The sequence below is a fragment of the Pelodiscus sinensis genome, chromosome 30 (assembly GCF_052426305.1).
Source record: "Pelodiscus sinensis isolate ZL-2025 chromosome 30, ASM5242630v1, whole genome shotgun sequence".
NCBI lineage: Eukaryota > Metazoa > Chordata > Testudines > Trionychidae > Pelodiscus > Pelodiscus sinensis.
Genome location: NC_143081.1, coordinates 9,097,940 through 9,122,210, shown reverse-complemented (window position 1 = coordinate 9,122,210; position 24,271 = coordinate 9,097,940). Strand labels below are relative to the sequence as shown.

At 57.9% G+C, this 24,271-nt stretch overlaps 1 protein-coding gene across 1 annotated transcript; it reads left to right on the top strand.

Moving 5' to 3' along the window:
- Nucleotides 1–1,827: 1,827 nt before the first annotated feature.
- Nucleotides 1,828–2,769, top strand: LOC142821131 (olfactory receptor 10A7-like). The gene has a single exon (XM_075911930.2). It carries the CDS (start codon nucleotides 1,828–1,830, stop codon nucleotides 2,767–2,769), a length of 942 nt encoding a protein of 313 aa, XP_075768045.2.
- The last annotated feature ends 21,502 nt before the right edge of the window (nucleotides 2,770–24,271 follow it).

The following is a 24,271-nucleotide window of genomic DNA, read 5'->3' as shown; positions in this document are numbered from 1 at the left end:
TGGTGTCGGTGCCACTAGCTGGGACAATGAACCACACCCAGCAGGTGCGGGGGTCAGCCTGTGACCTAACAGGCTGAGTACTTTCTTGGCTGTTAAATCAGGGGAATAGTTACTAGGAGAAGAGGTGTCCTTTCTCCCTTGTGTTTGGCACATGCAGAAATCCCACGTCCCGTTTTGCGGTGCCCATCTGAAAAAAGCTACTGAGAAATTAAGGTGTGTTCAGAAATGAGCCACAAGAGTGGCTGAAGCTCTGGGAAGTTTCCTTGCAGTAACAGTCTCCATACGCTCCTCTCAGCAAGGAGAAGCTGGCTGGGTAATTTGATCCTGGCCTGTAGGTACCTACCCGGGGAACACAGAGCTGGGTCCAGCAGACCGAAATGTCACGTGATGAAATGGCTGGAAATAGAAGCTAGAAAAACAGAGACTGGAGCAAAGGTTCCCAGTGTTGATACTGAGGGGAGTGAGCCATCCGAATAGCCCGCCCAGTCCTGTGGGGGATTCTCCTTCATTGCTGAGATTTAAATCAAGGCTGGACGTGTTTCTGGGACAGAGGTGGGCAAATACTGGCCTGTGGCTGGGTTCGGTCTCTGGGGGTTAACCCCTGTAGGCCCCGGCCCCACCATATCTACCTGCACCGCCTCAGGTACGGGGAGCACAGCATCCATTGGCCACGGATCGCCGTTCCTGGCCACTGGGAGCTGCGATCTCCAGGACCAGGGGCGGTGCAGGTAAACATGGCGGCGGCAGCCCAGCAGGGGCTGATCCTGGTGAAATGGCCCCGTTTTAGTCCCCACCCTTGCAGTCGATGATCATTCATGATTTCACAGACCATCCAGAACTGCACAATTTCGATGTTTTTCTTCTCTCCGCTTTTGAAACTGTTTCCAAGCCCCTCGTGTTTTATTGCCCTCTCGGCACCTTTTCCATACTTAGTGTAGATTTTTTGGGATAGGACAACCACACCCGCTTGCACATTCAAGGTGGAGATGAACATACAATAATTAAGCCTAGTTTGGTTGTACTTCATCCGTATGCTACCTACAGTAACAGGCAGGAGGTCGTGGTTCCTTTGAATGCTGGGTATGGGGAAGGGCTCCAGTATTTCTAGTTACATCAAAAGCAAAACCTGTGGGTCATTCCTGCTTCTTCCCTCCCATCATTCTCCTTACTAAACCCAATTTATAGCAAAGCGAGACTTGGTGATTCTAGTCATAACTACCAATCAACTGCATATCGTGTACGATACCTATTATGTCAATATTTAGGATACATTTTGCTGGGCCAAAATATTGCAAAAGTGCTTAATTAATAGTTTTCCGGATGTCTCTGGAATTTTTCTTATAAAAGTGGGATGCACTAGGACCAGGTTGTTTCTGGTCCAAGTGCCCTGGTCTCGCTGTCCTGTACAAGTTATGCAAGATTGGGGAGCACTCCTGACTCTCCCCCACCCTCTTTGGCCTTATTTGCATGTGTCCATGAGTTCCCCAGAGCTGAGTCACACCTAGGCTTTGCGAGAGATCCAAGGACCGGATGAGGAGGAGAACCGGGGGCCAGGCCAAAGGGAAGCTCCTCACCCGGCTCTTACAAGTCCCAGGCCTGTTTGCTTGGTTGGTTTCTCTGCTGGAGCTCCCTGTCAAATATTCCCCCCTCCCTCCTTCAGCTTTTAGCTACCAGGCAGTGACCGGAGTGACTGTCTGAACCAGCGTCTGTCACATCTGTCAGGGTGTCTGTACCCCCTGTCCAAGTCCAGTGCCACAGGCTGCCATATTGCAATGAATGTTAGTTATTGCTCCCAGTGACCCTGTTTCTGTCCCACAGACACACCCCATGGCAAGGCAGGAACAAGGAAACCAAACGTCTGTCACAGAATTTATCCTCCTGGGATTTGGGGATCTTCCTGGCCTGCAGGTTCCTCTCTTCTTGCTCTTTCTCGTGATCTACCTGGTGACCATGTCTGGAAACATCATTGTCATAGTGTTGGTTGTGGCCGATCGACACCTTCACACCCCCATGTACTTCTTCCTGGGCAACTTGTCCTGCTTGGAGATCTGCTACAGCTCCACCCTTCTGCCCCAGCTGCTGGCCGGGCTCCTGGCTGGGGACTGGACAATTTCCTTCACTGGGTGTCTCACACAATTTTACTTCTTTGGTGCTCTGGCAGGCTCAGAATGCCTCCTCCTATCAGTGATGTCCTACGACCGGTATCTAGCCATATGCAACCCCCTGCACTACGCAGCTCGGATGAGTGGCAGGTTTTGCCTCCAGTTTGCCGTGGGATCTTGGATAGGCGGCTTGCTTTCTAGTTGTATAACCACAGTGTCAATAACCCAGTTAACCTTCTGTGGCCCCAACGGTATCGACCATTTCTTTTGTGACTTTATTCTCCTTGTAAAATGCTCCTGCAATGATCCTCTGCTGATGGACACGTTGGTATTCACAGTCTCCTTGATTTTCTTACTAGTCCCCTTCGTACTCACCTTGGGGTCCTACATCTGCATCCTCAGAACCATCCTCAGAATCCGCGCTACGATTGGGAGGCAAAAGGCCTTTTCCACCTGCTCCTCCCACCTCATCGTGGTGAGCATTTACTATGGAGCTCTCATGATTGTCTACATGTTCCCAACCACCGACCTCCTGAGCGACTTCAAGAAAGTTCTCTCTGTCTCCTACACCGTCCTGACGCCGTTGGCCAATCCACTCATCTACGCCCTGAGAAACAGAGAGGTCCAAGAGGCCCTGTGCAAAGCTTGCAGAGAATTAAGAACGTAAGAACACCCACTTTGGATCAGACCAAATGTCCATATAGCCCAGTATCCTGTCTGCCAACAGTAGCCAGTAGCAGGTGCCCCAGAGGGAGGGTACACAAGAGGTAATCCTCACTGATTCCTCCCCTCTCACCCATTTCCAGACAAACAGCGACTAGGGACACCATTCCTACCCATTCTGGCTAATAGACATTCATAGACCTAACCTCCATGAATCTCGCTAGCTCTTTTTTGAACCCTATTCAAGTCCTAGACTTCACCACATCCTCTAGCAAGGAGTTCCAGAGCTTGACTGTGTGCTGAAGGAAGAAAAACTTTTCTTTGTTTTAATCTGCTGCCTATTGATTTCATTTGGTGACCCCTAGTTCTTATATTTAGGGAATAAGTAAATAACTTTTCTTTATTTGCTTTTTCCACAGCAGTCATGATTTTATAAACCTCTATCATATCTCCCCTTAGTCTCCTCTCTTCTAAGATGAAAAGTCCAAGTCTTTTTAATCTCTCCTCACATGGGACCCATTCCAAGCCCCTCCTCAGATGTGTTGCCCTTTTCTTTACCTTTCCTAATGCCAATAGATCTTTCTTGAGATGAGGAGACTACATCTGTGCCCAGTGCTCAGTTAAGGGTTCTAAGATTATGGCCCATAGGGTTGCGTAGGTGAAAATGGAATAGCTGCAGCAGGGGCTGGGTTAGGGAAACCCGAGGACACCTCCCGCTATTACTGTTCCGCACACACAGCGACACAGAACCTAGTAGAGATTCTACAAGAACCCAGCCTGCACCTCCGCCTTGCGCCGCCTGGGGGCAGCAGTGACCGTGCGGCAGTGTCCTTGCAGTGAGCGGTTTGCAGCCCGCAGACACCGCCCTGTATCGCTGCGCCGGATACACACAGTGAGAGGGAGCCTAGGAAAGGCTGGACTGAAACTAACCGCGCGGAGAACCGGTCTGGCGTTACTAGCCCCAGAGAGGAGCAGCCGCCAGTCCAGCGTCCCTCTACCGCAGGAGGTGTTCGCCTCGCTAGGCTGGGAGCGGGACCCATAGACTCGAACACTGGAACTGGAAGGGCCCTGCAAAGATCCTCAAGTCCAGTCCCCCTCACGGCAGGACCAAGCACCGTCTAGATCCGCGGTGTCCAGCGAATTCTGAACTTGCGACCTAGCCACACTCAAGCAGCCAAAGAGAGATTAGTGATGAGCGTGTTGCACACTACGGATCTAGGTGCACTTAAAAGTAGACGCTGTCCCCGAGGCTTTAAACTCACAACTCTCGGCCTATAAGGCCGATACACTGGCCCCTGAGCTGTTGATGTATCTAGGAGTTTCTTTATCATTTCTCCGACAAGTGACTGGAACGCCATCCCCTGCCCAGAGCTGCAACCATAGGAGTGGCCACGATGGGTCAGACCCGAGGTCCTTCTAGCCCACAGTCCTGTTTGCCGGCAGCGGCCAATGGCAGGTGCTTCGGGAGGAATGAACCCAACAGGGAATTAGCAAGTGGCCCGCCCCGCTTGCCAGATACTTTGCAATCGCCGGGCAGGGGCACGTCTCTGTGTCCGGGTCGGTGCCCGGGGAACGTTTCCTGCCAAATGTCGGTTCCAGGTGCGCTCGGGGCCTGCAGAATTCCGGGGGAGCCGAGCCGGGCAGGGAACGGGGGAGGCTCCGTCCCATATCGGGCCTGGCTCCGGGATTGATTCCGCCCCTTGGTATCTAGGGGGCTCAGGGAGGCGGAGAACGCTGGATTTCCCCGAGTGAATTAGGTCTGGAATCTCAAAGGTGCCCGAGGGAGCCAGGCGCTGCCCCGCTGCCCCGTCCCACCACGTCCCCCGCGGAGATTTCAGTCCCAAGGGAGGAGGAACTAGTGATCTGAGGAGCAGAAATGCCACGTGGGTTGGAAAACGCTTCTGGCAGCAAAGCGCCGTCAGACACCGCCCTTCCCCGGGCTGATACCGCCCGGCGTGTGAGCCGGGGCCATTGCTCCCAGGGCCTGGCTGAGCAGACACTGACTGGGGGTCGAAGGGGGGGGGGAGCAGGGACAGTCCCAGACTCGCTGACCCCTCACTCCTGCAGACTGATCGCTGATTCCTACCTGCGCCCGGACAAAACCCGCCTGAGGCTGCGGGGGAGAAATTCTCTGGCAGGGGGCGCTGGTGAGTCGCGGTCCGCACGGGGCAGGCGTTGGGAGCGTCGCAGAGAAGGGGCCGGGGTAGAAATGTGGGTTCCCCAGTGAGGGGGAGTGTGACGGGGACAAAGCAGGTGCCTCGCTGCGGCTGCGCATCCCAGTCCGGGTGAGCGGCCAGAAATGGGCCAGCGGCTTGGGCCACTCACCGCATCGCACTCACCGAGCGCAGCGGGAAGCGATCGGGGGGGGGGGAGTTACAGACACGGTGCGAACTGGGGCTCGCGTGTCCCAAGCGGCGTAAAGAAGCAGGAATCGCACTAAACCGCCCTGAGCCTCCTGGCCTGGAGCTGCAAATCCCGCCGAACCTGACCCGAGAGGGGAAATGTTCGCGCCTCCGGGCTCCCAACAAACACGGATCCCCCCCCCCCCCCCCCCCAGTGAACCGAAACCCACTAACGCCTGGGAAAATATTTCCCTTCATCACAGCCGATCCCCAGGAACCCCTAGACATTCATGACGAGCTAAGTGACGTCATTTCTCGGTGTCTCCCCAGAGCTGTAAGAGCCCATCGCCCCCCCCCCCCCCGCGCTGTGCCAGGTGCTGCACAAACACACCGGGAGGGGGACGGAGACTCCTGCCGGAGAGTCCATGGCAGTGACTCGGCTCGTTCAGGGAAGGCGTTTGTGTCTCTGATAAGGCGGAGAATATGCAAATGGCGGTGACAGACGCCTGCTTAAAATGGTCTCTCTCTGCCTAGGCTGCACCCGGAGAGACACCCCGCAGCCTCCGGTGTCTGTGCAGTTACCTGCCAGCTCTGCCCCTCAGCAACTGGGAACATGAAATTTTGGGTCTATTTAGTGTTCGTGGTGGCAGCTTTGCCAGGTATTTTCTAGCTAAATACGCTGGAGAGAAGAACGGAGATTTTGTTCTGCATGGTTGATATTAATGTTTCTGTCGCGCCTTTGTTCCCAGGTGCCCGGTCCCAGGTGCAGCTGGTGGAGTCCGGAGGGGATGTGAAGAAGCCCGGAGACTCTCTGCGCCTCTCCTGCAAAGCCTCCGGCTTCACCTTCAGCGATTACTACATGCACTGGATTAGGCAGGCTCCGGGGAAGGGGCTGGAGTGGCTCGCTTATATCAGTGGTGATGGGAGCTATATACGCTACCTTGATGCCGTGAAAGGCCGATTCACCATCTCCAGAGACAATCCCAACAACCTGCTGCACCTGCAAATGACCGGCCTGAAGCCCGAGGACACCGCCCGCTATTACTGTGCGAGAGACACAGCGACACGAAACCTATTGACGCTCCTACAAAAACCCAGGCTGCAGAACCCGCAGCCGCCTCGCAGGGAATTGACTGTAGCCTGTCGGGGCTCGGCTGCTGGGTGAAGCAGGCAGTGGGCGTGACAAGGGGAGCTGCTGTGCGCTGGGACATGGCTGAGCTTGTGTAGGTCTGGCCCCACGGTGGGGAGTGCAGCCTGCGGGACCTGACTCCGAGCCGTTCAGGGTACGCGGTTCTAAAGGGGGATCGGTCGCTGCGGGTCTTTTTACCCTTCTTAATCCGGCCCTGGCGGTCGGACCCGGTAGGGAAAGTTCCACGCTGCGTGCCTGTTCTCATGTCCTTATGTCATACGGTGTGTGACAGACACAGACAGACCCCGCCCTTCAACGATTTCCCAGGTGAGGCAGGCCCAGACAGGGAAATCGCAGGTGCCCGGTCCCAGGTGCAGCTGGTGGAGTCCGGAGGGGATGTGAAGAAGCCCGGAGACTCTCTGCGCCTCTCCTGCAAAGCCTCCGGCTTCACCTTCAGCAGCTACTGGATGAGCTGGATCCGGTAGGCTCCCGAGAAGGGGCTGGAGTGGATCGGGGAAATACACCCAAATTCATCTCCCATCAACTACGCTCAGGCCTTCAAGGGCCGCTTCACCTTCTCCAGGGACAATCCCAGCAACCTGCTGCACCTGCAAATGACCGGCCTGAAGCCCGAGGACACCGCCCGCTATTACTGTGCGAGACACAGTGACACGAACCCTGCGGCTGCTCGTACACAAACCAGAGCTGCGGAACTTCCCGCGTCTGCCGCACGGGGGCAGCAGAGACACGAGCCAAACAACCAGCCTGGGGCGCAGGGGAGCGAAGGCCAGGCAGGCTACAGCACTTTGACGTCACGGATTAACTCTTTCATGTCCTGTTTCCATTGTCTGGCCCAGCGCTGTCGCCCCCCGCAAACAACTCCTCTCAGTGAAGCTAAAGGGATCCCAGGGAGCGAAGCCAGGAGCGATGGGCCCAGTCTCCCTCTGGCAGCACCTGCCAATGTTTCTCTCTGTCCCTGCACAGGGCAGTGGGGCGGGTCAGTGCTGGGCCGGGGATTCATTCCCAGCCACCTGCCAGCGTCAGGGGTGCTCCAGTCCAAAGGAACCTTGTGAGCCCCACCCCCAGCACCGCCCCCTCTCTGCTCAGGGGCTAGAACTACAGAGCTGAGACTCGCCCCAGCTTGTGAATATTTATATTTCCCAAGGGGCAACCGCATCGATTGGTTCCTTCTTTCAAACAAGCGAATCACTCGGCCCGTTATGGGGCAGAACGGGGCTAGGAGCCGAGACACGCCCATCAGCGAGTCACGCGAACGCGAACTGGCGCTGAAGTCCAGTCCCTTGGATTCTGCTCCTTCGGGGAGTCTTGTGGTTACTGTTGTGTGACCCTTCAGCGCACAGAGTCCGGATCCCGCCGCACCGAGCAGCGCCAAGCAAGGGACACTCGGACTCTTTGTTCTGGAGCCGTGAGAGAAAATCAACCAGCCCCGCTTTTCTCTCTCCCACGCCCAGGCGGAGACGCCTCGCACCCCCAGTTCCACCGGGGATCAGAGCTCCCCAGGTGGGGAATCAGCCTGCCCGCCCGGCCCCCTGCTCCGTGTTTTTGTCTCGCTGCCGGTAGTGAAGGGAAAGGCCCCGGGAACTTCTAGCCCCGACATCTCACTGCTGCCCCCGGGCTGCTCCTGCCTCTCCGAGCCGGGACATGAGCCAGGAACCAGTGAATCGGGGCGTTCTGTAGTAGCTAGAGCTACTCCTCGCACAGGGGTCTGGGTCCGCGCACGCTACAGTCCGGGGTGTTCTCTGCGCGGGTCTCCGAGTTCCCTGCAGCGCACAGACAGACTCTCTCTCTCCTCTCCAGGTGCCACTGTGTCTTTCTCTCTCCCTCTGTCCATCAACCTCTCTGCTTCAGGCACATCAGTGGCGCCCCTCGCCGTGCTGCCTGGCCCCCTTACAGCCTGTCACACGCTGACCGCACCACACCTCTCCCAGGCTGCTAAGCCCCTGCTGGCATGTTGTGATTATTTATATTTATGCCATATGCCATTGGGTGGCTGCCATCGCCTCAGGGCCTGAGCCTCACAGTCCGGCCAAGGTATTGCCCCTTCCATCCTCCCTGCTATTCCCATGTGGCCGAGGGGGGACTAAGGCCCAGCCAGACTAAGCGACTTGTTCAAAGTCGCACAGGGCATCTGTGGCTGAGAAGGGGATGGGTCGGAGACCTGGATTTTGCGCACAAGCACCGCGCACCGCGAACTCCTTTCCCTCCTTTGTCTGCAACTGCCAGGGGTTCCGCCAATATTATTCTGTCGAGTGGTTGTGAATTTCACCCTTTATCCTGAGGACAGAGCCAATCCTTTGTCCCACACCCATGCTCTACCCCTTACGCTTCCCCTGCAGGAAGCCATCGATTGCAATGAAAGGTGCGCTGGGTTGAGGGCTCTCTGCGGGGGATACTGGCTGGCACCGAATACTTCCCTTATACCCGCCCAGGGCGCCCGGCTTCCCTGGAGTGTAAAGGGGACATCGCCATTTACTGAGCGCTCATCCCCGCCCCGCCTCCCTGGTGCAGTCCCTTACACCCACTGAGGGAACCCGCATGCAAATCCCTGCCCGGAGCTGCCTGTTAAATACAAATCTTCGAATCCGGGAGCCCCAGTGTCTGCCCAGCCAGAGAATTGCCTGGGCCCGCCTGCCGGCGAGTCTGAAATGGGAATGGAACCTCTGCTGCTTTTCCTTGCCCTGCTCGCCGCCCCCCGCTGTGAGTGTCTCTGCGGCAGCGAGGGGATTGAGGACACCCCGGTAGATCCCTCGGGTGGCTAATTCCCTGCTCGCCTTGTTTGCCTTTCCCCAGGTGTCCTGTCTCAGGTGCAGCTGGGCCAGGCCGGTTCTGCGGGGGTGAAGCCCGGAGAGACCCTCACGCTCACATGCACCATCTCGGGTCCCTCCAGTGACACCCTCTCCAGTACTTGCTGCTGGTGGAATTGGATCCGGCAGGAACCCGGGAAGGGGCTGGAATGGATGGGACAAATAGCCAGAGAAGGGACCACGTACTACGCCCAGTCTCTCCAAGGCCGAGTCACCATCTCTGCAGACACCGCCAAGAACCAGTTCTCGCTGCAGCTCCGCGCGCTGACAGCTGCGGACACCGGCACCTATTACTGCGCCAGGAACCGCGCCACAGTGATACTGAGCGCAGCGGGGCCCGAACAAAAAGGGGAAGCGGGCTCTGAACAGAGCAGCAAGGCCGGTTTCACAGGGAGTGTTGCCTTCTCTTGCTGACACATGCGGCCCTGTTCACAGGCAGACTCGCGTCAGAGACAGGAGGTGTCCAAGTCAATGTATCCGCTGTTCCCGATATCACATGTTCCCCTCTCTGACTCTCCCTCCGCCCTTCCCAGCTTGTAGCAGGGAGCGGGAGAAAGATTCGCATAGGAAGAGAAAACCTGCACAATATATGTTTTTTAAAAAGCTAATTGAAGGAATTATTCTCTGCGGCATCCCCTAACCAAAGCGATCCGCAGGGACCAAGAGGTGCTGGGCGGCCGTAGGCTGCAGTGTCCTTTCCTCTGTTCTCTCTTTCCGGATGCTCCTTCCTCGATTTCTCCCTCCCTCGGTTTCTGCTTTGACAGCCCCTTTCCGGAGCCAGTTAGGGACGCGTTCCCACTGTGCAGGGCTCCCTAGAAACTCGTGGCACCTGATTCCGTTTAACTAGAAGCCGCTTCCATTTCCCCTAGGATTTTAGTGGGATTTCGGAAAGAGCGAAACACCCATTTCCCAAGCTTTTCCCGGAATCGAACTGGAGGGCTGGAAATATAGGGAGCGTGATACACAAACCAGGTGCGAGTTTCCTGGTTAAATCTGACTCTACCCGGGCTGCACCCGCGGGGATAATTCGCAGCCCCTTGGTCTGTGCAGTGACCAGCCAGTCCCCAGAGAACTTTCCTCTTCAGCACCTGGGACGAGACTTTGGCTCCACTTAGTGCTCATGCCAGCGGCTTTGGAAGGTCGCATCTCCCCTGACATGCACTGTCACAGCAAGGGAAGAGATAGATTACTCTGAATATTAATTTGAATTAAGGGATGTTTCTATCCCCAGGGTTTGTCTATGGGTAGGTCTACACTGCAACGCTACTTTGAAATAACTAGCGCTATTTGCGAATGACATTAAGCTGGGGGGAGAGGTAGATACTGGAGGGAAGGGATAGGGTCCAGAGCGACTTGAACAAATTGGAGGATTCGGCCACAAGAAATCTGATGAGGTCCAACAAGGACAAGTGCAAAGTCCTGCACTTGGGACAGAAGAATCCCAAGCATTGTTACAGGCTGGGGGAGGACTGGCTAAGTAGCAGTCCTGCAGAAAAGGCCCTGGGGATTCCAGTGGATGAGAAGCTGAATATGAGTCAACAGTGTGTCCTTGTAACCAAGAAGGCTAATGGCATATTAGGGTGCATTAAGAGGAGCATTGCCAGCAGATCCAGAGATGTCATTATTCCCCTTTATTCGTCTCTGGTGAGGCCACATCTGGAGTATTGTGTCCAGTTCTGCCCCCCTCCCCCACTACAAAAAGGATGTGGACGTATTGGCGAGGGTCCAGCGGAGGGCAACTAAAATGATTAGGGGTCTGGAGCATATGACCTACGAGGAGAGGCTGAGGGATCTGGGTCTGTTTAGTCTGCAGAAGCGAAGAGTGAGGGGGGATTTGATAGCAGCCTTCAAATCCCTGAAGGGAGTTTCCAAAGAAAATGGAGAGAGGCTGTTCTCAGTAGTGTCACATGGCAGAACAAGGACAAATGGTCTCAAGTTGTGGTGGGAGAGATCCAGGTTGCATATTAGGAACTATTTCACTAGGAGGGTGGTGAAGCACTGGAATGGGTTCCCTAGGGAAGTAGTGGAGTCTCCATACCTAGAGGTGTTTAAGTCTCGGCTTGACAAGACTGGGTTGATTTAGTTGGGATTGGTTCTGCCTAGGGCAAGGGGCTGAACTTGACGACCTTCTGAGGTCTCTTCCAGCTCTGTGGTTCTATGATTCTATGATTCTGAAATTATTTAGTCCAAGTGTACACAGCAGACAGTTATTTCAAAATCCTCTCAGAATACTGTCAAGCTGGAAGACCGTTGTGATTCCCTGGGGGTGTGAGTGCCCAGAGACCCTGAGAGCGCAACCTCTGCAGATCGGGCAGCAATGGAGAGTTACTCTTCTCTCCTCTCTTTGACAACACATGGATGTGACGTAGTGGGGGTACTTGCTGGGCTGTGGTGACCCCTGCTGTCTGGAGCAAGACCCAGCAGGGAAAACCTGGCTAGGCAGAGATAAGGCCAAACTGGTTGAACCAGTGGCCAGACACCCCCCATGGAGAGGAACAAAGGAAGGTGGATGCTGCCCTGACTGCGGGGGCAGGGCTGGAGGGGATTTTAGTTAGACTGTGGAAGAGCATGGAGGAGAGCCTAGGGGAAGGGGCTGGAGTTTAGGGGCCCAGTCTCCCCCATCTCAAGGGGGCCTGAGGCATCCTAGCCCAGTTCCTGTAACCAGATTACATCTGTGCTGCGCTGTGCTGGAGGAGCAATAAACCACCCTCAATTCCACTGGCTGGTGCAGTCTGTTTGTGCCATTTCGGGGTGCAGGAGACGGGGAACCCCCAACGCGCCGTCACAATGGAGCATGTGGGAGACAAGTCCCAGAGGGCAGCACCAGGCTAAGCTGGCCAAGGCACCTGTCAGGTGAGGTGGAGGGGAGGGATGCAGCACCCAGTGGTGCCTGGGCAAATGTGTCTGTTCTTCCCATCATTTCCTCCATCTCCTAAGGCATCAGACAGTTCTGCATGTGCACAGCAAGGCAAGTGTTGGCAAAAGATCCCAACAGTTTTCTCCTCTCAAGCTCAGAAGGAGGCACCTAAGAAACATGGGGACAAGGAAAAGACCCAGTAACTCCACATACCTGCGTGGAACCTGCAGCCAGAGCACAGAGCACTAAGCCCTGCAGGGCCAGAGCTGGGCACAGACGTGTCTTTCCAAAGGCCTTTTGCTCTCTGGGTGTGAATTCCGAGCGATCGATGCCTGCTGCCCTGGAAGGCTCCTGCTCCGCATTTCTGCCTTGTCTCAGGGAACATCTGCAGTGGCTGTTCAAAGGCTGCGAGGGGATCCCCGGGATGCAGCCTGAGCCATGGGGCTGCTGAGTCCTGGGTCCCACTGGCCTGGGCTCCACTTGCTCTCTCGTGCTGTGACAAGCGGGAAATCTCTGGCTGGTGTTGCCCTTGCACAGGTGGGGACTCTCCCAACTGTGTCCCATGAAAGCTTCTCCCTGCCGCTCATTACATTAATGATGGAACCTCCACCAATTCCCTCAGCTCTGCAGCCGGGACCATATTGCCCCAGTCAAACACCTGGTCAGAGTGAGTTCACTGCCCAGATTTCATTAGGGACTGAATTCACTTCGCCTCACGATTAGCACCTATCCAGGGGATTCCCGCTCTCCGGGGGGCGGGGGAGGGGCCGCTCTCGACAGGGGGAGGGTGGGGAGTCAGGTCAAGTCGTTCTAACTGTCCCTGCGAAACCATAAACTGGAAGGGGCAGAATCTGAAAGCCCCTTACGCCTCCCCGGGTGCAGCCAAAGCTCTTCAAGGCACAAACCCCCAAACGGCACCGCCCCTTCGAGTCGCCATTTCCGCCTCTGTCACAGCAGCTGCTTGTCTGTAGCGGCTGCCGAGTGCCCAGCGCCCCCCCCCCCCCCGCCCTCCACCCACTTTTCCCATTGGCGGTGTCTGCGGTCTGAGCCCTTCAGGATTATTCAGGAGGAAGGAGAAAATTTGTTCCTCTTGGTTACTGAAGACAGGGCAAGGAGTAATGGGCTTAAAGTGCAGCAGGGGAGGTTTAGATTGGACATTAGGAAAAAATTCCTAACTGTCAGGGTGGTCAAATATTGGAATAAATTGCCAAGGGAGGTGGTGGAATCTCCCTCTCTGGAGATATTTAAGAACAGGTTGGATAGACATCTGTCAGGGATGGTGTAGACGGAGCTTGGTCCTGCCTTGGGGGGGGGCTGGACTCGATGACCTCTCAAGGTCCCTTCCAGTCCTATTATTCTATGATTCTATGATTACACAGAAGGAACCACCTTCCCCTCCGCTCATCCCCGCGGCAGCTCATTCCGACTGGCTGCTTCTGTGTCTGTTTCTTGTCCATTCCCAGGAGCTGGGGGGCTGGGATCCACCGACCCTGCGGAGCCCTGTCCTAAGGCCCATGGCACTCAGGGGAAAGGCTTTTCCTACAGCCCTGTGACCGCCCCATCCCAGCTCGCACGTGATGCTCCGCCAGCCACCGCTTCCCCCACCCCCTTAGACGTCCCTTTATCACATTATATATCCGGGGTGCGACCCGCATGCAAATCCCGGCCAAGGCCTTGATGTTCAAATACAAACCCCCAGGTCTAGGAGCCTCAGTCTCTGCCCAGACACAGCCCTGCCCGGCCCTGCCCACTGGGGAGTTTCCCTCAGTGCCTGGGAATGAGAATGGAACCTCTGCTGCTTTTCCTCGCCCTGCTCGCCGCCCCCCGCTGTGAGTGTGGCGGAGACAGAAGGACGTGGGGGAAATCAGGGACAGATCCGTGGGTTGGTTCGGTGGCTCATTTTTTCCCTCCCTTGTTTCCCTTTGCCCAGGTGTCCGCTCCCAGGTGCAGCTGGTCCAGTCGGGCCCAGGGACAGTGAAGCCCGGAGAGACCCTCACCCTGAGCTGCGCTGTCTCTGGTGTGACCATCGATGATTTCAGCTATAGTTGGCACTGGATCCGGCAGCCTCCCGGGAAAGGGCTGGAGTGGATGGGGTTTGTGTATCCAGCAGCCGAGATTACAGAATACGCCCCGTCTTTCCAAAGCCGAGTCACCATCTCTGCGGACACCGCCAGGAACCAGTTCTCGCTGCAGCTGCGCTCGCTGACAGCTGCAGACACCGCCACCTATTACTGCGCCAGGGGAGACACAGTGACACGGAGCGCAGCGGGCCCTGCACAAAAAGGGGAAGCGGTTTCTAAGCAGCCTGGCGAGGCCAGAGGAGCAGGGCGAGCGGGGCCCCTCAGAGATCAGGACACACGCGGGGATGGATGCGAACAGCCCACACGCTCCTGTCGGGCAGTGACCGGGGCGGGGCGATTGTCTGTCAGAGGAGAACACAGAGCGCAGGGACAGTCTGAGTCCCGGGTCTTTCTTCCCGCGGGATATAAGGGGTTTGGAAAACACCATCCCCGCCCTGCCCCCCGCTACACTAGAAAAGCCAAACGATACAAAGGGAACTAACTTGCTCTGCCTTTTGGGGGGGGGGGGGGCTTGAGATCCCACTATGCGCCCTGGGGGCTGAGGCCGCGGGGATCTGTCCCTGGCTCTGTCACTCCCCTGTTGCTGGGACAGACCCTGACATCGCTTGGCCTCTATTTGTGTGGAGCTCGCCCGGACCTTTCCACGCCGAGCCCCTCGACACAAATCCTCGCTGCCTTCTCCTGCGGTTTGTGTGAGCCCGTGTCACCCTCCTGGGCTGATCCCAAATCTGCATTCCCCGCCTGCTTCTGGGGAAAGGCTGCCGGACACACCGCGCTCTCCAGCCCCTGATGTGTAACCCTCCAGTGAGTGTCCCAGTCTCTGCAACCCTGTGACCACACTGACCCCATCTCCGCACGGGCGGGGACCCGGAAACCTTCCTCTCCGGGACCAGATGAGTTGATGAAAATCAACTCCTAGATTTATGATGAAGAAACTGGGCTCACACGCGGCAGCTGCTTCGTTTCCACCTGACACCCCATCGCCCTGGGGCTGAGCGCGTCACAGACACAGCAAGGGAGGGTCTGACTTCGCCCAGGGCCCTAAGCCAGAGATTCGCAGCCTGGGGGAAAGGCGCTTGGGTCTCTTTTAAGCAGAGGGACAGGCAAATAGGGGTGAGCGGTTCCTGTTTAAATCGGTGCCTCTCTCTGCACTCTGCACCCACAGAGACAATCCGCTGTGACCAGCCAGTCCCCGGAGGACTTTCCCTCCAGCACCAGGGACAATGAGACTTTGGGTCATTGTAGCGGATTTGGAAGGTATTTTGTCCCCCTGATCCCATGGCAGATCCAAAAGCCCAGGCAATTCTCGCTGCTTTTATACCGGTTCTTCTAACATCCCTTTATTCGTAGGTGCTCGGTCCCAGGTGCAGCTGGTGGAGTCCGGAGGGGATGTGAAGAAGCCCGGAGACTCTCTGCGCCTCTCCTGCAAAGCCTCCGGCTTCACCTATAGCAGATGCGGGATTAGATGTTTTCGCCAAACTGCGAGGAAGGGGCTAGGGTGGATGGGGAACTAAACCCAACTTCGGCTTCCGCCAGCTACGCCGAGGCCTTCAAGGTCCGTTTCACCATCTTCAGGGAGAACCCCAGCAACCTGCTGTACCTGTCACTGAGCGGCCTGAAGCCCGAGTACACCGCCCGCTATCACTGCGCCGGGCACACAGCGAGCAGAAAGCTGCAGAGCCCCGAACACAAACCGAGCTGCAGCGGGAGCCGCTCTGCCAGCGCCCGGCAGGGGGCAGCAGCGACTCGCAGTTCCAGGCTGTTCTGTCCGGTCAGCGCAGGGGCCGGTGTGAAAGGGCAGGTCGGTGCCAGAGCAGCGGGTGAATATTTCGGGAACTCTCTGTGTTCTAGGAACAGGAGACAAATATTCCCGCAGGTCTCCCGCAGCCAGTGACACTGCTGAGAGCAGAGTGCAACGCGCAGCCAGAGACTGAGAACTGGGATGAAATGTAAAACTGTGTCCCGCCCAGAGCCGGGTTTGGACACATTCTTCGATGCTTCCCTGAATCAAGGTCTGAACCATTGTACCGGGGTCTCTGTGTGTGGGGGGGACTGAAATCTTCTGAGTCCTTGAAATCGCCGCTGACCTGCGATCTCCCCTGAACGATGCGGAATATCCCAGCCCGGTCTCCTGGGGGCTTTCACATCATCTCTGCGACAGCTCGCCCGCCCTGAGCTATTGCTGAGCGCTGCGTCTGAGCGCGCTGCGCAGCCCTGAGAAACAGCCTGTCCCCAGCCCGTCGGTGAGCAGGGCATATAGGGATATAGAGGTTCAATCCCGGACGTTTAGTCCTTCGTACAGACTGCTTCTATCTGCAGTTCCCCGGCCCTAACATTGTCCTGACTCCTCAAGTCCCACCCCTTTCAAAGAAACCCAACCTCGGCTGTCCGTGCAGCATCCTATCGAAGAGGCCACTTTGTTCTCCGGGAGTGACCTTAGAACTTACTGGTGGCGCTACCCGGGGCATACATACACACCCCGGGCCCAGATGCTGTTGGCGCTTAAAATTAATTCAGAATCACGCGTCCAGGCTCACATCCTTGCAGTGGAGCTGGGAATCGGAGTGGGAAGGGGCCTAGGAATGTCCGTGTGGACAGGAATGGGACGGTAATCCAGAGATAGAGGAGGGGAGGGGTTTGGTAGGGGTTTGACATAGTGGGGGGTACCTTGCTGGTGGCTATGCTGGGAAGTGGGCTGTGGGTGATCTCCACTGGCTGCTGTCTGTAGCACGGCCCAGCAGGGCAGCAGATGAGTTATCATGCAAAGGGGGCTTCAAACCTGTCTGACCAGCTACCCCCCAGGGAGAGAAACAAAGGAAGGTGGAAAGCGGGCCCTGGCTGGGGGGCAGGGCTGGAAGAGAGTTAGTTTCTGTCTGGGATCATGGAGGAAGTAGCCTAAGCCAGGGGCTGAGATTTAGGGGCCCAGTCTCCCCCATCTTAAGGGGGGGCTGAGGCATCCTAGGCCTGCCCTGGAACCAGATTACATCTGTTCTGTGCTGTATCCTGGAGAAGCAACAAACACCCTCTATTCTACTGGCTGGTGGAGTCTGTCCATGCCATTATGGGGGTGCAGGAGACTGGAAAACCCCAAACCGCCGTCACAAGCGGTCGGAGCAGGTGCGTGCGGGTGAGAAGGACGCTGGGGCGTGAGTGCGAACGGGAACTTCAGTGCGTGTGACCATGAGCCCGGGGATAGAACAGAGACCTCGGGCCAGCCTGGAGATGGGGCGGGAACTGGGCGTGTCCGGTGAATTGTCCTGCGGGGGCGTGTCCGTGGGGAGACAAATATTTTTTGTGATGATCAGCTCCCAAGGTTACAAGGCAGAGCGGGGCGATTAGGTCCTATCGCCTCAGGCCTCCACTCACAGACCCCGACTCCCGCCCCTTGGAACCCTGTGTGACGGCACGTTGGGGGTTCCCCGTCTCCTGCACCCCGAAATGGCACAAACAGACTGCACCAGCCAGTGGAATTGAGGGTGGTTTATTGCTCCTCCAGCACAGCGCAGCACAGATGTAATCTGGTTACAGGAACTGGGCTAGGATGCCTCAGGCCCCCTTGAGATGGGGGAGACTGGGCCCCTAAACTCCAGCCCCTTCCCCTAGGCTCTCCTCCATGCCCTCCGACAGCCAGCAACCAACTCACTAACTTCCAGCCCTGCCCCCCAGCCAAGGCAGCATTCCACCTTCCTTTGTTCCTCTCCATGGGGGGTGTCTGGCCACTGGTTGCATAGTGACTCATCCTGTTTTGCTGGGTCGTGGTCCCCACGACAGCCAGTGGGTCTCCTGCACCCCGAAATGGCACAAACAGACTGCACCAGCCAGTGGAATTGAGGGTGGTTTATTGCTCCTCCAGCACAGCGCAGCACAGATGTAATCTGGTTACAGGAACTGGGCTAGGATGCCTCAGGCCCCCTTGAGATGGGGGAGACTGGGCCCCTAAACTCCAGCCCCTTCCCCTAGGCTCTCCTCCATGCCCTCCGACAGCCAGCAACCAACTCACTAACTTCCAGCCCTGCCCCCCAGCCAAGGCAGCATTCCACCTTCCTTTGTTCCTCTCCATGGGGGGTGTCTGGCCACTGGTTGCATAGTGACTCATCCTGTTTTGCTGGGTCGTGGTCCCCACGACAGCCAGTGGGGGTTACCCCAGAGCCAGCAGCATAGAAACCAGCCAGGTACCCCCACTACGTCACAGTTCTCCCCCCTCCGAGAGCGAACTGAGCAGGGTCACTCCGCTCGTGACCTAGGGAAGTTCGGGTCCTCTGCGTGGGAACCCGCCCTGGGGACATGGGTGCTCCCCTTGACTCAGGCTGGCCGTGGCGAGGCCCCACATGAGCTGGCTTCCCTCTGTCCACTCGCCGCCCCGCTCCAGGGCGACTGGCACAGGCCTGTCCTCGGGGGTCACACCCACCCTTCCACTGGCCTTGATCTCTGGCCAGGGTCTCTCGGGCCGGGGCCATGAGCCCAGCGAGCCTTCTCTGGACAGCCAGGGCGGCTTCCACCCCCGATGCTCCATCCAGGGAGGACTTCCCCTCCCATAACTCTCTCAGCAAGCCCAGAGGGTCCTCTATCTGGGGTAGAGACCCCCAAGCCGCTTTCCTCCTGTCTTGGGCCTTCCCGTCCCTCTGGCAGGAGTCACAGGACCGGCAGTACCGCTGCACGGCTGTAAAGATTCCCGGCCAATAGAAGTGCTGGAGCAGCTTCAGCCGGGTGCTCCGGATCCCCCGGTGGCCCCCAACGGGGGAATCGTGGGCCAAATACAGCAGCTTGAGGCGATACTTTCGGGGGACGACCAGCTGCCGCTGGACACCCCATGCCCTCGCCTTCCTGGGGGGGAGCCACTCACGGAACAGGAGCCCACGCTCCCGCAGGAATCTCTCCTGGCCACCTCTCCCCCGGGGCTGAGCTGCATGGAGGCCAGCCTGGTCCCTCAGCCTCTGCAAGGAGGGGTCTGCCTGCACCTCAGCCTGGAATTCAGCTGCTGAGGCAGGGATCGGGACCTGTTCCCCACCTTTGTCTAGGTCCGGAGTCCCAGCCTGGCTGGACCCCGTGCCCACTGGGATGGGACCCTGAGGACGCTGCCAGGAGTCCTTCCCTGGACCCACGTTGCCAGCCCCTCGCTGGCTCTGGCTCCGGGTAGTGACTAGAGCCCGCTGGGATTCACGGGGCCACTCCTCTAGGTCATTCCCCATCAGCACCTCGGTGGGCAAGTGCGGGTGCACCCCCACTTCCTTGAGGCCTTCCTTCGCCCCCCATTTCAGATGCACCCTGGCTACAGGCACCTTAAACGGGGACCCGTCTATGCCCTTCAGGGTCAGCTGCGCGTGGGGTAGTATCCGCTCTGGGGCCACTATGTCGGATCGGGCCAGAGTCACCTCCGCCCCCGTGTCCCAGAAGCCCGTCACCTTCCTACCATCCACCTCCAGGGGTATGAGGCACTCGCTCCGCAGGGGCCGTCCTGCCCCCACCCGGTACACGGAGAAATCCGCCTCCTGAGAATCAGACCTCCCAGGGGAGGTGCACTGAGCATCCTTCCCCTCTCTCTGAGCTGAGGTTTGCCTGCCAGCCCCTGCCTCTGGGGCAGCCTGCCCTTCCTCCCGCCCCAGCCAGTTAACCCTGGAAAGTCCCCGGTCCTGGGACCTGGTGCACTGAGCCCTCTTGTGGCCTTTTTGCCCACAGCGCTGGCAAGTTAGGCTTTGGGCTGTCTCTGTCCAGGCCCTGGCTGGTTCTCTGGGGCGCAGACGACCTGTTCCTTGGTCTCGCCCCGTAGTTGACTCCCTCCGTCGCTCAGCCGAGATCCGGTCTCTGCGCGGTTCCCTTTCTCTCCGGGACTCCCGTTCACACCCGGACCGGCTCTCCGTGAACTCATCCGCCAGCCTCCCGGCCTCCTGGGGGGTCTCTGGTCTTCGGTCCTTGAGCCACAGCCTCAGTTTGGGTGGGCACGCTTCATAGAACTGCTCCATCATGACCAGCTTGAGCAGCTCCTCTGCGGTCTGGGCTCCGACTCCAGACACCCACTTGCGGCCGTATTGCGCCAGGCGGGAGGCCAGGTCCACATAGGTCTCCCGTGGCCCTTTCTGTACCCCCCGGAACTTCTTCCTGTACATCTCGGGGGTCAGCCCGAACTTGTGCAGCAGGGCCTCCTTGACTCGGTTGTAATCCCCTGGCTGTAGGTCCTCCAGCTGACTGAGCACTCCGGCCGCCTCCTGGCTCAGTGCGGGGATGAGCTCCTGCAGCCAGTCAGCTGGGGGGACCTGTTGCAGTCCACAGGCCCTCTCAAAGGCACTGAGGAACCCGTCTATGTCGCCCACATCCTTCAATTGGGCCACCACGAGCCTCTCCAAGCGTCTGGCAGTCCCGGGTCCCTGGGGCCCATCCGCACTTGGCGCAGCCGGGACCCCGCAGGTTCTCCGCTCTGCCATGGCCAGCTCATGCTGCCGCTGCCTCTCTCGGTCCTGGCGCTCCCTCTCTCGGTCCTCTACTTCCAATTCCCTGATCCGCAGCTGGATCTCCAGCCGCCGTAGCTCCGCTGGGCTGGCCCCTGCCCTAGATGGGCTACGGCTTGCAGGCCTCCCGGGAGACGCTGTCTCATCTCTCCGGTGGGTTCCAGTGCTCCTCCCCCTCTCTGAGCCTGACACACTCTCAGGTGGGGTCTGGCTGCTTCCCCTGGGGACAAGATCCTGGCCCCGTGGCTGGTCATTCTCTTCCAGCTGGGTAATCAGCTGGGCCTTGGTTGCTTTCCGCACAGGCAAGCCCCTCTCTCTGCACAGCCCCACCAGCTCTGCCTTCAAGAGTCGGGCGTAGGCCATCTGCCCGCTGGTCCCCTTGGTGCAGACTCACCAGTCTAGTGCTGCAGCGCCCCACGATTCCAGGAACCGCTTCGCTCTGTCTCCAGCACGCCTGGCTCCAGGGCTCTTGCTTCTACTGCGCCTTGTCGCTTGCCGCTGGGAGCTTCATCCACGGGGTGCAGTGCATCCCACTTCTGACACCAGTGTGACGGCACGTTGGGGGTTCCCCGTCTCCTGCACCCCGAAATGGCACAAACAGACTGCACCAGCCAGTGGAATTGAGGGTGGTTTATTGCTCCTCCAGCACAGCGCAGCACAGATGTAATCTGGTTACAGGAACTGGGCTAGGATGCCTCAGGCCCCCTTGAGATGGGGGAGACTGGGCCCCTAAACTCCAGCCCCTTCCCCTAGGCTCTCCTCCATGCCCTCCGACAGCCAGCAACCAACTCACTAACTTCCAGCCCTGCCCCCCAGCCAAGGCAGCATTCCACCTTCCTTTGTTCCTCTCCATGGGGGGTGTCTGGCCACTGGTTGCATAGTGACTCATCCTGTTTTGCTGGGTCGTGGTCCCCACGACAGCCAGTGGGGGTTACCCCAGAGCCAGCAGCATAGAAACCAGCCAGGTACCCCCACTACGTCACACCCTGTGACCCTGGTGGAGTCCGGAGGGGAGGTGAAGAAGCCCGGAGACTCTCTGCGCCTCTCCTGCAAAGCCTCCGGCTTCACCTTCAGCAGCTACAATATGATCTGAGCCCCTCAGGCTCCCGGCAAGTGGGTCGGGTCCAAGCTGCGCAGACACAGGCAAAGGCCGATTCAGCATCTCCAGGGACAAACCCAACAACCTGCTGCACCTGCCAGTGACCCGCCTGAAGCCCGAGGACACCGCCCGCTATCACTGTTTGTTCTGGCACCACAGTGAGAAGAAGCCGGTTTGAGCGAGACAGAAACGTTTCCCTGCAGGGGCCGGAGAAGCCGTTTGCCGCGGGGGGCGCCCAAGGCCCGTGAGTGAAAACTGGCTCGGGGATGAGAGACGCGCCGGCAGCAGCGACCCCTTCGAATTCTCACGTTCTGCCCCCGCCCCGGTGCGATTGTTGCGACAGAGGGACACGAGCCCCCCCAGGCCAGCGCGTTCCTATGGGAGCCCCTCCCCCTCCCCCGCTCTCCTGGAGACGATGGATGAGCGGGGAGGGGGGGAGATCCAGAGATGGGGGGGGGGGGAAAGGAGCAGTGTGAGGATCTGGCCTGACTCCCTGCGTAACACCGGCCACAGATTCCCCCACCGGCTTCACTGGGGTTCAGCGCAGGCCCCTCCTCCATTCCCCAGACTGGGATCCCCCCTCCTGTCACCCGGCCAGACCCATCCCAGCAGAGACTCTGATCTCTCCGCTTTGGGCACTAACTCCCCGCTCCCCAAACGCCTTTGTTTGCTTCCCTGCGCTGCTTTGCTGCTTTGTCTGTTTCTCGGGTTAGCTGAATAATTCCCATCCGGCCCGGCTTTCCCGGCAAAGAGCATTTTCCTAGGAACAAAAGATCGCGGTTTAAATGAATAAATTACCCCACCCAATAGTCATTCTCTTCTTTTAACATGAATGCGAAGGGGACATCAGAGTCGGGATTTCCTGGAGGTGGCGCTCACAACCCGCACCGTGATACGCGCTGCGACAAGATTCTGTCTCTTAAGAACAGGAGAAGGGCCCGACTGGGTCAGGCCAAAGGTCCCTCTAGCCCGGTGTCCTGTCTGCCCAGAGTGGCCAGTACTAGGTGCCCCAGAGGGAATGAACAAAAACAAACCTGCCGGGACAGGCCTCTGGGGAGTTTCCCTCAGTGCACGAAAGCGACAATGCCATTTCTGTGGCTTTTCCTTTCCCCGTTCTCGGCCCGGCTGTGAGTGTGTGTTCGGGAGCAGGAGAAAACTGGGGTCAGGGCCAGAGATTCATGGGCTGGCTCATTTCTTCCATGGTCTTGTTTCCCTGTCCCCACGTGTCCGCTCGCAGGTGCAGTTGCTGTCTCCCTTCCCACAGTAGTCCCAAGTCGGGGTTAGCAGCACCGTTTCACAATGGGGAAACTGAGGTACATGTTGTAGAAAAGGTCCTCAGGGCATTGTGCATAACTTCTGGGCCGGGGGCTGTATATTTTCATCTTCCCAGTGTCGAATGGACACTTTCAGAGACACCTCCAGTACTGAGGTCTCCCTCTAACAGCTCCTAATCTCACCCGAGGAACCCGCATGAGCGCTCAGCTCCTGGAATCGCTTATAGCGTCCCTGCATAGAAAGCCCTGCCCGGGGTCCTAGTTAAATACTAGCGCCTGGCTCCAGGAGCCTCAGTCCTGCCCAGACACAAATCTGCCCACTGGGGAGTTTCCCTCAGTTCCTGAGCCCGAGAATGGAACCTCTGCTGCTTTTCCTGGCCCTGCTCGCCGCCCCCAGTTCCCGTGGGGCAGAGGGGAACTAGGAACAGAGCCCTGGATTCGGAGTTAATATTGTCTTTGCTTTTTTTCTCCTTGCCTAGGTGTCCTCGCTCAGGTGCGGCTGGTCAAGTGAAGCCCGAAGAGATTTACCCTGAGCTGAGCTGTCTCTGGAGATACTGAGGATAGCGGCGCAGGCTGGAACTGCATCCCACAGATACTGGGTGAAACTAGCGTCCCTCGGACTGTGTGGCTGGCCCGGCAGGTGGCGCTGTAACCTCTCTCCTGCCGGCTTTTGCAGCACGTGCTTTTAACACTCCCGGCGATGGGATTATGTATCAAGCCAGGTAACCTGCCCAGATGTTCTCGCTCGCTGATTGGACAAGTCAGTTTCCAATGCGAGTGCACCACGTGATACACAGACTGACGGTGAGAATGTGACAGGCTCAGACAGTGGCGGACGAACTCTTCTAGGGGCCAAGGGCAATTAGGTTTTCTAGGAGCCCCTAGGCTGGAGGGGGGGGGCAAAAATGAGGAATTCAGAAAGAGGGGACTCTGGCTTGAGAGAGGATACGGGAGAAGATGAAGGCTCGAAGTGGGAGTGCACGCTCTGCACTGAGCTTGGGGTGATGACTGTAGGGTGCAGGGCACGGCTCCAGGCTGAGCCAAGGGGTTTGCAGTGCGGAGGGGGATTGAGGCTGGGATAGGGTGCTTTCTGGGACAACTCCATGAGTCCCAGCCAATGGGAGCTGTGGGGGTGGAGCCTGGAGGTGAGGGCAGCTTTCCCTTGCGCTCTGGTGATGCGGCTCCAGACCCATAACCGGATGGGGGGTTAGTAGATGCAGCCCAGGGCCCCAGGATAAAGGGGTCCCAGAGATCTTTCTGCCCCGTCCCCATACCAGGGCTCTGGGCTGCAGCCACTGTGGCGCCTCTCTCAATCTGAGCCTGGCTATAGCTACACAGGGAGGGGATGGCAAGTGTTAGATTCTATATATATCTGTGTGCGCCTCTGTATGTGCCCACCACAGAGATTCCTTTGGGCCGCATTGATCGCTACTTGACCTACTGAACCCTCGAGGTC

Excerpts from the sequence above, each read along its gene's own strand:
- LOC142821131 (XM_075911930.2), top strand. The coding sequence starts at position 1,828 with ATGGCAAGGCAGGAACAAGGAAACCAAACGTCTGTCACAGAATTTATC.